The sequence below is a fragment of the Hydra vulgaris genome, chromosome 01, assembly GCF_038396675.1.
Source record: "Hydra vulgaris chromosome 01, alternate assembly HydraT2T_AEP".
Taxonomy (NCBI): Eukaryota; Metazoa; Cnidaria; class Hydrozoa; order Anthoathecata; family Hydridae; genus Hydra; species Hydra vulgaris.
The window spans coordinates 887,097-900,000 of record NC_088920.1 but is presented as its reverse complement, the minus strand read 5'-3'; the positions used below and the strand labels follow the sequence as shown (position 1 = coordinate 900,000).

At 30.2% G+C, this 12,904-nt stretch overlaps 2 protein-coding genes across 2 annotated transcripts in view; both read left to right on the top strand.

Annotated features, from left to right (window-relative positions):
• Positions 1-11,061, top strand: part of LOC136074988 (tetratricopeptide repeat protein 28-like) — a 56,899-nt gene extending 45,838 nt beyond the window's left edge. The window contains exon 3 of the mRNA XM_065787167.1: positions 5,229-11,061. Coding sequence (XP_065643239.1) covers positions 6,779-10,846 — 4,068 coding nt within the window. The 5' untranslated portion in view covers positions 5,229-6,778 and the 3' untranslated portion in view covers positions 10,847-11,061. The remainder of the gene's footprint in view (positions 1-5,228) is intronic.
• On the top strand, positions 5,286-6,776 carry LOC136075292 (uncharacterized). The gene has a single exon (XM_065787924.1). The coding sequence runs from the start codon at positions 5,286-5,288 to the stop codon at positions 6,774-6,776; it is 1,491 nt and encodes a 496-aa protein (XP_065643996.1).
• Positions 11,062-12,904: the final 1,843 nt, after the last annotated feature.

The window sequence follows — 12,904 nt, the reverse complement described above, 5'->3', positions numbered from 1 at the left end:
GTATTTTACTATTCTATATTTTTATTCTATTTTAATATAAATATTTAAAACCAGATAGATAATAAATTATAATAAATGTTTTAAGCAATTTTTATAAATGATAGTATTTATGAAACAAAGACAGCAATCTTTTTTATATCATTATATTGAGACCTATTAAAAGTTGTCACATGGTATATGGAGACCTATAGTTGTCTTAAGGTGTTTCAAAAGCTGTTATTCATCCCTTAATTTTGCCTTCTTTTTAAGTGAGATCTCGGTTTGTGGACTTTGCGATTCTGTCTTTCCTTGATCCTTAAATTTTTGTTTTGACAAATTTCAGGACAGAGTTTGACATCTGTTTGATTTTTAAAACAATCAACTATTGTTAATTGTTTAGTTCAAGAAAAGTTTAGTTTAGACAAGAGTCTATTAATAAAAGCTATTGTTTAAAATAATCATTTAAGATTACCAAACAGATGTCTTAAAACTTGCGCAAGGTTTAGGTTTTTTGACGCTGCAACACTATACTTTTGTTATTTCAGTTTGTATTTTCGTTTTTACTTTTAAAAGAGAATGAAAGAAATGAAACATTTTTTTGTTGTGGTTTTAGCAAGTTTTTTTTTTTTGTTTCTTATTTTTAATTTAACTTATTGCGTTATACAAAGTTTAAGTTACTAACTTTTTAATTTCAACCTATTTAATGTCACATTATGTCACATTAAGTGTAACTTCAGTGGTTCGCATACTTTTTATATAAAAGTTTCTTTAATCTTTCAACTAGCTTATCGCAAAATTTTTTAAAAGAATCGTTTACTTTTTTACTTAAAGTAAATTGAAATAGTTATCGATACTTATAAGGACAGAAACAAACGTTACTTATATGAAACTTACTAATTATTAAAACAAACAGATATCGAAATATTTATATTAAAGAATAATAAAATCACATATTACTTTTTTACGCACCATCGTCTAGAATAATTCTTCTATGTAATACATTGCATAAAAGTATTATTCTAAACATATATTATTTATAACCTGTGTAAATGCACACATATTATATACATCAAAGGCCGATATGTGATATGTATTTAATTTATAATATTTATGTTTAACAATCACTTTCAGTGTTAAGTAAAATAACTATCGTCATAGGACCGACGACCAGCATACCGGCGCTGTTGCCTCTGGTATACATTTCATTACTTCAATTTTCAAAGAAGTTAAAGTAATATAAAAACTTAGTAAAAATTACTATATTTTATCATCTGTGTTTCATAAAAGTGTGATTTCAAATTTTTTTATTTTGCTTTATGAAAATCAAAACCGTTAACTTAAAAAAATTTGTAATAAATTGGCAATTACATTTTTTTTTTTTTTTGCCGTTGTTTTTTTATGCTGTCGCTATTTTGGCTATCGAAGTTGTCGCTTTAGACTCAGAGGAGTTTTTTTTTTTGTTAATTATAGGACATCATGTTTTTGGACTATAAATACTATATATCGTAAAATAAAAGAGGGCCATTTTATGCCGAAGCACAAATTTTTGCTCATGTATGAAATAATAACTTTGTGGCTTTTAAAATATAAAATAACTATTTTTTTCTTTTAATAATAGCAATACGCTTTTACCAAAAAAAAAAAAATATGTATAATATCTTGTAGTGGGAACTTAAACAGCCAAAAAACAAGAAAGTGAATAACTTTAAACATATCTTTTAGCTGGTTACAAACACACTTACTAAAAGTTTTCAAATTTATGAAATTTTTTTTCAAACTAAAATAAAAGTATATATTCAGTGAGTTTGACATATGACTTAAATTTATGATGAACAACGTAACTGTTATAACGCCGTTAATTAAAACTAGAAATCTTTAAACATATGGTAACTTAATGGTAACTTTTTTTTTGTTTTCATTAAAAAAGCAAAATTGATTTAAAACAAAACAATTTTTGCCTCCCAATACAACTTAGGACGTTTAGCAACAACTCTGCTTATTTATTAAATATTTCAAAAATATAAGGTAAGTTGCATGTTGAGAGTGGATTGCTTAGTGAAATTGCCTTTTTTTTCTAAATGCTAATATAAAGAAATCCTGAGATTTTTTAAAACATATTTGGAAAGAATACGAGCGCTGATGAAATTAATAACCTAGTTGGTGTTAGATATGATTTAAAATAACGATACATAATAAATTATGGTTTTTTACTTTACTCAAAAAAAAATTATTTTGGTAATTATAAACTTGATTTGCTAACAATTCAAAATTAAAAACTTTTACTGCAATATTTTGGGTCATTATTCCCTTTTAACAAAGCCGGCTGCAAAATTATTGATCGATGTTCTCTTTTAACAAAATTTGCTGCAATATTGTAAGACGATGTTCTTTTTTAACAAATTTTGTTTATCATAAAACAAAAAATTTTTCTAATATAATTAACTCCTCTTCCGAGTTTTTTTTTTTTTTTTAAATAAATGTTTTAAAACTACTAATACTATATTAGTATAGTTCTACTTTATGAAAAATGTTAATTCAAATATTTAAGCAATATATAAAGTATATTCTTTACACATTCTAAAACATAATAATAAACAATATATAAACAATGATAACTATTCAAAGCAGATAGCAAAAAATTCAAAGCGGATAGCAAGAATAATGTCAAGAAAAAAAAAATATTCATGATAAACAAACGTACAACTTGGACTCTCCACACTTAAAAATACTTTATCATTGAGACGAAAATAATGTAAATTTAATATTTGATCATCAAAATAAACCTAACAAAACTTCGGTTTTTAATTTTTGTCAAACGAAAGTAAAAGACAATAAAAAACCAGATACAAAGGAGGCACTTCAAGTTTCAGAAAGTCAAGAAATGTCTGATTTAGAAGGAATTCTCAGCTAATATTTAATAATCGAAAAAAACTGTAGTGTAATAATATGTAATAATCGAAAAAAACTGCTGTAAAAATGAGAACAACAAACATGAAGCCTTGATACAAGTTGGAACACAAAAAGTTGGAACTCATAAAAATAGTTTATATATTGGCATGAAAATTAGTGTTAGGTGATTGATTTTGTAATATTTTTACTTTAAGATTTGAATGTTATTGATATATCGCTCAAAAGTTTTAAACGTTTTAATAAGTTAATCGTAAAACACGTTCAACTAAAAACGTAGAAAACTTTAAATACTTATGTTAAGTTAAAGTTTCAATAAATCTGAATTTCTTCTAAATGCGAGTCAAAACTGGAACCAAAATTCGATGCATTTTAACGACAAAAATTCCACCATTAAAAAAATAACCGTTTTAAAATAACTCGTAGTTGAAAACAAACTCAAAATTTTACCGGTTTTCAATAAATTTAAAAATTTAAGATCTTTATTATAAATGAATTTTAAATTTAAGATGTTAAATGCTTCAAATACAATCAATAATCAAAAAAATACTCACTGCGGTAATTGATTTACGGTTCAATAGTTGTTTGATGAATTTGCCATAAGTTACTTTTCAAAAAGTTCATACTTTTCAAAAACCTCATAGTTGTTTTAAAAACAAATTTTCCATGCAGATAGCAACTAAAAATGTTAAAAAAAAAAGCAAAATTAAAATAAAAAAACAAACACTTAATGATCATATTTTATCTAAAACATTTTTAAAAAATTTCTTGCAGATAAAAAAATCAAATCAAATTAGACACAATGCTGACTGCATGGCGACCAATGACATTGTAGAAAGAAGAGAAAAAAGGAAGTGCAGAGTAAAAAAAATCTAAACCTAAAGTAAGTCTATAAAAGACAGCCTTATAAATATAATAAATCATAATGAAATAAAACAAGCTAAGTAATATTATTATTAAAATAATGTTTGTATAAATTTTAAAAATTGATAAAACTTTAAATAAGTTGTAAAACATGATTACATGTTTTACAGCTTATTTAAAGTTTTACATTTTTTAACATGATTATTGAATTTAAATATTTGTTTATTTTCTTTTATGATGTCAAATGTGGACTTTTTGCAAAAATCCAATTTTTTAGTAGAGTCAACATTATATATCATCATTCTAAATGATGACTTCTTTTCAAGCATTTATAAAGTTTTAAATGCATCTTAAAGTTTTAACAAAATTACATTCTTAAATACTCTTTTATTGAAAATATTGGAACGGGGTAAAAAAATGAAAAAAAAAAAATTAAATATTTGTGCAAAAAGATTAGATTATCAAGGTAAATATTTAAGCATTAAATATTTAGGTCATTATATTATTACATATATATGTCTACATATTTATAATAATATAATATATATCTATATATATATCGAACTCTTCTATATATATACCGAACTATTTGGTAATATTCTAATATTACAAATTAATAATAATTCTAATATTCTAATATTACATTCTAATATTAGAATTCTAATATTACAAGCTTTTTGCTTTTTATCTGCAAAACTGTTTGTTCAACGGAAAATAATTAATTTATATTGGCCTTGTGTTTTGCAAAATAACGTTTATACAAACTGACATTTTACGCACAAAAATGAATTATAGCTTTTAATGGGTGTCCAAGCAACATTATTACTAATAATTTTAGGGTGAATTTTTACTATAATTTTTTTTTTTTTAATAATTAGTGGTATTAAAAATGCAGTCTTTCTTTAGAGAAGATGGATATTTTTTTTAAAGGGTGAACACAATATAATCCTTTATTATCTTCATTTATATTTTGAAATTATTTATTGGAAGCAAATAAAAAATAAACGTTTTTTTAATGGCTTTATATATTTGTGTTAGTTGAAATAATTGGGAAAACATCCCGAAGTTTGCGTTAACAAAAGATTTTTAAAACAAGAAGTTTAAAAGACATAAAAACACAACAAAAGTTATAGACAAACTTTTATTTGCTGTTTCAGATTAAGAAGATATTTTATTTAAATAAACTTTGTCCATTATATTTAAATACTTGCCTAGTTTGATAAATCATCAAAGATAAGTTTTGTGTTTCTGAGTGGGTTGCTTCTGGCTTATTTAATAAACTTTATTTTGCCTTAACTTACCAAGCAGTTTTGGTTACTGTTAATGCAGAAACTAAAACTGTTATATATTATATATTCATTTATGTTTACCGATATAATCATAATTTAAAGGAAAAAAAACAAAAACTTTAACTCATAATTTTTTTATTTAATAAAAAATATTTTGATTTTTTTTAGAATATCTTTTTTTTAATTTAGGAAACTTGCAAAGATATTTCGTGCGAACCTCAGGAAAACCTCTCAATAAAAAAACACATGAATGGTAAAACAAACTTTGATGATAAATTAAAATTAGATTACAAAGAAAATTTCAGTTCGATCCATCAAATCAACAAACCGTTCGAAAATTTTTCTAAACTTAAAATAGTTTTTAATGGAAATTCTACTTATTCAATGTTACAAACTCAAGATGAAGACATAACTCAACCTTCAATGGAAGAAATAACTCAACCTTCAATGGAAGAAATAACTCAACCTTCAATGGAAGAAATAACTCAACCTTCAATGGAAGAAATAACTCAACCTTCAATGGAAGAAATAACTCAACCTTCAATGGAAGAAATAACTCAACCTTCAATGGAAGACATAACTCAACCTTTAATGGAAGAAATAACTGGAAACTCTGAAAAAATTCTATGCGATGAAATTAATAAGGATGAAAATCAAAACGTTGAGCAAAAATTGATTCCAACATTACCGTTCTATGACGATGCAAATAAGCAAGAAAAAAATAGAAAAATTAGCTTAGCAAAGCGAAAACAGAATAAAGAAACTCAAGTGCTTTACACAGAGTTGAAAAAAGAGGAAGAGTTTGTATTGATAGCGTCAGAAGTAGTAGAAAAAGTAGATTTTGAAGATAAAGTAGAACATAAATCCGCAGAACTGTCTTATTCTCTTGTTGACAATAATTCAAACATAATAAGCGTAACGGATCAAAACAATAAAACTCAAAATCCCCCTGATGACCAAGATCAAAGATATAACAACAAAAAGTATAATACTTTTAAAACAAATGGAAAAACCAATTTTAGTAAAAAAGTTGTAAATATTGACCATAAAAGCCCTTTTACTAATGCCAGACTATCTATGGTGGATGATACATCCTCTAGCGTTATTACTGCTGATGAGGTAGTAAAGCGAAGATCAGAGAGCAGTCTTAACCTTTCATCACCCTATCCACTAGATGCAGAGCAACTAAGCTCATCACAGTTGACTTTTTTGCAAGAGAAACTTGGAGAAGAGGATCGGGTTTCTCAGCACTTTAAAAAACAATTTACACTTAAGGAAACTGACAATGAATTCGATGGCTCACCAATTGTACACCCTGTACAAAATGATCCAGTGCTAACAGTAGGAGAAATAAGAGCGAAAGTAGAACAGATAGTAAGTTTAAAAAATATAAGTGATACAGAAAAAAATAAAATTGTTGAACTAAAACAAATAGAGAAAGAACATTATAAACTATTTATCCAACAACTTGCCTATAAAAAGACTCAAGAAGAACTAAAGGACTTAGTTGAAGTACTCTCAGACTTAGGGTATTTAACCACAAAGCTAGGAGAGTTAAGCGGAGAGCTTAAGTATTTCACAGATGCTGCAGTATTTTATCAATATGTCATTACTATACTAAACGAAAAACTAACTACTGAAAGTAAAAATTCATTTTTCAAACAAGAGCTAACAAATCCATATCAGAAATTAACCGACATACAAGAGTTGATATTCACAGCAATTGATGGAGAGTGAAAATGCCTGTTGTTAGTGAGGAAGCAACAAGTAATAAAAAAATATTATCGGAATTGCGACACAGAGCCGATCTAATGATGAAAATGACAGAGATGAATTATCGACATCAGGTTAACGCTGATCAGCAAGAAGAGAAACAAAAATTTCAATTATTATATGTAAAAACAGCAAAATCGTTATTTGAAGAAACTGCTAATGTAATGCAAAAGTTTTTGGGTAAATTATACAGTGATAGCGAAAAAGAACTAACTACACCTCCCCCTTGTAAATATGCAGTAATAGGACTCGGTTCAATGGCACTAAAGCAAATGACGCCATATTCAGATTTGGAATTTGCTATTTTAATAGAAAATGAGGGCCAAGATGAATGCGAAGGTAGAAAGATAAAACAATACTTTAAAAACCTAAGCTATTTGGTAAACTTCAAGATAATTAATCTAGGAGAGACAATAATTCCTACCAGTAAGTATAAGGTAGATATGAGTCACTTAGTACACAGAGGAGTTAACTTTGATCTCGGAGGGAAAACACCGCTTGGCAGAATAGAAGGTGACAAACATTATGACTTAAAAAAAACAATAGATTGGATGCTGTATTATGTGCGTAATGAAAAAGATAAAGCTAGTAAGATAGATAAGAACTTACCATATATACTAGAAAAGGTTTGTTATGTTCATGGCGATGAGGAACTTGTTAAGGAATATCAAGGCAAAGTTATAGAGTTTTTGCAAAGTAAGAATGACCAACATGGCAGATTTAACTATGAGACGAGAGCCATTAAGCTCCTCACAGAGAATGTTGTGGAAATTAGCTACACTAAGCAAACACTTATTTTAAACTCTAAAAAAGGTGACTTAGACAAATTCAATCCTATATTTTTAGACTCTGGCGAAGGTAGATTATTTGACGTTAAACAAGAGATATACCGATTACCTGATCGTATGGTGTATAATCTTGGTATGTGTTATGGTATTGATGGAGATAGTGCTTGGGATACAATCAATAAATTAGAGGATAAACAGGTGATAAATACAGAGGCAGCAAAAAACCTTAAAAATGCAATAACTTTTGCAACTACTCTAAGGTTAAAGACCTATCTACATCACAAAGCGCAAACAGAAGATATGTCGATATTTGTTAGACCAGCTGAAACTGATTTGGAACTCAAAGCACAAGCAGGACAGATATTCCACTTATCGGAAGAAGATTTAGGAGAACAAGGTAGATTGTTCCAATATTATTATACTGCATTGCCGTTGCATAAAATGTTAAAAGATTTCTGTAAGCAATATCAAACATTAGATAACACCAGTAAGGAAACCTTTTTTCAGGGTAATAGATTTTATAGTGATGATAGTGTTATAAAAGGGTTTATTTATTGTAGATTAGCACAATACAAGAAAGCTCAATGCAATTTAGAGGAAGCGTTAGTAAGCTCAGAAAATAAAGATAATTTCGATTTAAGAATGACTTTAGGATACATTTATGATATAATTGGTAACAAAGATAAAGCCATTGAACAACTTCAGTATTGCTTAGACATGAAGAAATTCATCTTTAAAGACCAACCTCATCCATTGGTTATTATTATTCTTAATAACCTAGGTGTTGCTTATCAAACGAAAGGGCAATATGATCAGGCGATAGAGTATCACACTCAATCTTTGGAGATGATAAAACTCATCTATAATGATCAACCTAATCCATTTATTGCAAAATATTACAATAACCTAGGCTATGTGTATAGCATGAGAGGGCAATATGATAAAGCAATAAAGTATTTCATTAAAAACTCGGAAATCGATAAACTCATCTATAAAGACGAACCTCATCCATTAGTTGCTATGACTCTTAATAACATAGGAAAAGTTTATTACATGAAAAGGCAAGATGATAAGGCAATAGAGTATCACAATCAAAGCTTGGAGATGAAGAAACTCATCTATAAAGACGAACCTCATCCATCTGTTGCTGAATCTTATAATAGTCTAGCAAACGTTTATGATAGCAAAGGGCAACATGATAAGGCAATAGAGTATTTTACTAAAAGCTCGGAGATTCACAAACTCTTTTATAAAGAAGAACCTCATCCAGAAGTTGCTGATTTTCTTGATAATCTTGGAATTGTTTATGCCAATAAAATGCAATATGATAAGACAATACAGTATTACACTCAAAGCTTGGAGATGAAGAAACTTTTCTATAAAGATGAACCTCATCCATCTGTTGCTACTACTCTTATTAACCTAGGGAACGTTTATTGCGGGAAAACGCAATATGATAAGGCAATAGAGTATTACACTCAAAGATTGGAGATAACGAAACTTTTCTATAAAGATGAACCTCATCCAACTGTTGCTAATACTCTTATTAACCTAGGGAAAGTTTATTGCTGGAAAGCGCAATATGATGAAGCAATAGTGTATTACACTCAAAGCTTGGAGATGAATAAACTTATTTATAAAGATGAACCTCATCCATCTGTTGCTGATTCTCTAAAAAGCCTTGGGTTAGTGTATGTCAATAAAGGGCAATATGATAAAGCGAAAGAGTGTTTCACTAAAACCATGGCGATGGAAAAACTCATCTATAAAAAAGAATCTTACCCAGATGTTGCTTCTACTCTTGGTAACCTAGGGCTAGTACATGCCAATAAAGGGCAACATGATAAAGCAATAGAGTACTTCACTGTAAGCTTAGAGATGAAGAAACTCATCTATAAAAACCAACCTTACCCAGATGTTGCTGATATTCTTGAATACCTAGGGGGAGTGTATGGCAAGAAAGGGCTTCAAGATAAGGCGATAGAGTGTTCAACTCTAAGCTTGGAGATGAATAAAGTCATCTATAAAGACAAACCTCATCCAAATATTGCTTCTACTCTTAATAACCTAGGCAAATTTTATTACAACAAAGGGCAACATGATCAGGCGATAGAGTATTTAACTCAAAGCTTGGAGATGATGAGAGTCATCAATAAAAACGAACCAAATCCATTAGTTGCTACTACTCTTGATAACCTAGGAGACGTTTATTACATGAAAAGGCAAGATGATAAAGCGATAGAGTATCACAATCAAAGCTTGGAGATGAAGAAACTCATCTATAAAAACGAACTTCATCCATCTTTTTCAGAATCTTATAATAGCCTAGGGAACGTTTATAAAAGCAAAGGGCAATGTGATAAGGCAATAGAGTATTTTACTAAAAGCTCGGAGATTTATAAACTCTTTTATAAAGAAGAACCTCTTCCAGAAGTTGCTGATTTTCTTGCTAATCTAGGGATTGCTTATGCCGAAAAAACACAATATGATAAGGCAATAGAGTTTTGCAATCAAAGCTTGGAGATGGCGAAACTTTTCTATAAAAGTGAACCTCATCCATCTGTTGCTAATACTCTTATTAACCTAGGGAACATTTATTCCTGGAAAGCGCAATATGATGAGGCAATAGAGTATTACACTCAAAGCTTGGAAATGAATAAACTCATTTATAAAGATGAACCTCATCCAACTGTTGCTAATTCTCTAAATAACCTAGGGTTTGTGTATGTCAGTAAAGGGCAATATGATAAAGCGGAAGAGTGTTTCACTAAAACCATGGAGATGGAAAAACTCATCTATAAAAAAGAACCTCACCAAGATGTTGCTTCTACTCTTAGTAACCTCGGGCTAGTACATGTCAATAAAGGGCAACATGATAAAGCAATAGAGTATTTCACTAACAGCTTGGAGATGAAGAAACTCATCTATAAAAACCAACCTTACCCAGATGTTGCTGATATTCTTGATAACTTAGGGGGAGTGTATGGCATCAAAGGGCTTCAAGATAAGGCGATAGAGTGTTTAACTCAAAGCTTGGAGATGAAGAAAGTCATCTATAAAGATGAACCTCATCCAGATGTTGCTCATACTCTTAATCACCTCGGAAGTGTTTATGAAAGAAAAGGGCAACATGATCAGGCAAAAGAGTATTTTACTAAGAGCTCGGAGATTTATAAACTCTTCTATAAAGAAGAACCTCAGTCATCTGTTGCAAAGTCTCTTAATAACCTTGTGAACAATTATTAAAGGAAATGGCAATATGATAAGGCAATAGAGTATCACAATCAAAGCTTGGAGAAGAAGAATCTCATCTATAAAGATGAAACTTATCCATCTGTTGCTGATTCTCCTTTAAACCTTGAGAGTGTTAAATGTTGTAATTGTAGTTTGTATTAAAAGTTGTAATTTGTAATATAGTTTTTAAATTTTTTGCATGCAGCACAACGTTACAATTTTAAAAATTTTCTTTTAAATCATTTAAAAAAAATCCTTCTTGCAAAATATTCCAGTTCAATTTATACTTTACAAATCACCTCAAATATGTTCATAAAAAAAACCAATTATACTATACTTATATTTTCTCTAGGAAACTATGTCAGATAAAACCTGCGTACATAATTTCTCCCACGCAATTCAATTGCACCTCTCCGTGATCATCAGGGATTAAAATCAAGAGCAACAATCTTCAGAGTATCAAAGGGGTATCCGTCGTTCGTGATTGCTCACCCGCAGGGGTATTTCGGTTTCCTTGAACATGTTGTCAGTCTCCAGATGATTCGTGTCCTCGATAGCCTGGGTGATCTCCATGTTTTTGCCGCAATTTGTACTATTTTTGCCAGCCTCTACTTCAATATTTGCCACATTGTTTATTCAAGCTTGCTGCATTCCGCTTCTCGATCTGACGGTACTTGTACTAACACAACCCGAGTAATGGTACCTGGATGCCTTTTTGTCAAACATCGTGCCTTCGATGGCAAAAGCCACTCACTGTTGTCAAATCGTGAGTTTTTAGGCGCAATCATTGACAGCTAAGTCTTTTTGTTCAATACTTTGATAATTTCGGCTTAGTACTGCAGTTTACTCATCGGACTTGGTTCCTCTTTGTCAATTTAGAAATTGTACCATTAAATAGCCTCTGATATTGAAATATTTTACTGCTTTGCCACTCTCTTGACAGTTTGGTGGTTTCTTTCATTGATATTAATCCCTTAAGGACAATAAGAAGCTCTATGCTTTAAACGCACCCCTAACTTTCAGGAATTTTTCTAGTCTATTTACTTCGAAATGCAGTGTCATTGTCCGTTATAATTTCTTTTGGTGCTCCCTTCTTTCAAAATATGGACTTCAACTGTCGAATTACTGCAAAGCTTCCCTGCGAGTGTGGCAGTTGAAGTCACAGTGCGAATTTTGAAGGCTCACAATTGATCATGCTCAAATAATTTTTCACTTTTATAAAGAATGATACCCTTACCTAATCTTGTCAAAGTTTTTTTTACTTTTATTTTGCCGTGTATGCACGCAACAGGTACCAGATCTATGGATTGGCATGGTTTACACTCCCAAATACTTTTTGTAAATTTTCCTTTGTTGGGAACAGACGGGAACATCTTACGAACGAATTGTAAAGTTCTACGACTCCGAAACCTCCACTCCATATGTGTATTTTCAAAACTAATTTTCTATCCCTCAATGCCAATCCGGCACAATTTGTAACATTGTTAAGTTTTAACAATCTCATCCACAGACCGGTTATTCTGATTAAGGAGTCGGCGAAGTTGTCCTTTGACGATATCAGATTTACGTTGACATCCAAGTTATAGTCGTCAGCCAACTTCCGCAACAAATTTATTTTTTGCCGTTTAAGCAGTTCCACTGACGCTTTTGATCTCATTCTGGAATTCCGCTTACAGCTTTAGAAATCTCTAAAGAAACCATTACAGAGTATGTGAACAACTGGAGTCTTTTGAACTTGGCAGCCAGATCAATATTTACACTGCATAATATGTCGTTTAGCTCTGCCGTGTTTATGTGAACTTCAGATCCTAGTTTACGCAGCCATGTTGCATCTTTAATAGTGACTCCTCCAATTTGGACAAGAGCTCGAAATGCCAAAGAACTAGCTCCAACCTATACTTTAACCTCATCATCACGCACTTTTTTTTCTGCACGAGCAGGGTCATTTTATTCCACTCTCTCCAACACTTCTTTCAGAACACATCTTATCCGCACATCATGGACCTCATCACCTCCCCCCCAACATTGTTCAAAGAAACCACCTTCCGCCTAATAATACTGCAAGCAAAG

Excerpts from the sequence above, each read along its gene's own strand:
- LOC136075292 (XM_065787924.1), top strand. The coding sequence starts at position 5,286 with ATGAATGGTAAAACAAACTTTGATGATAAATTAAAATTAGATTACAAA.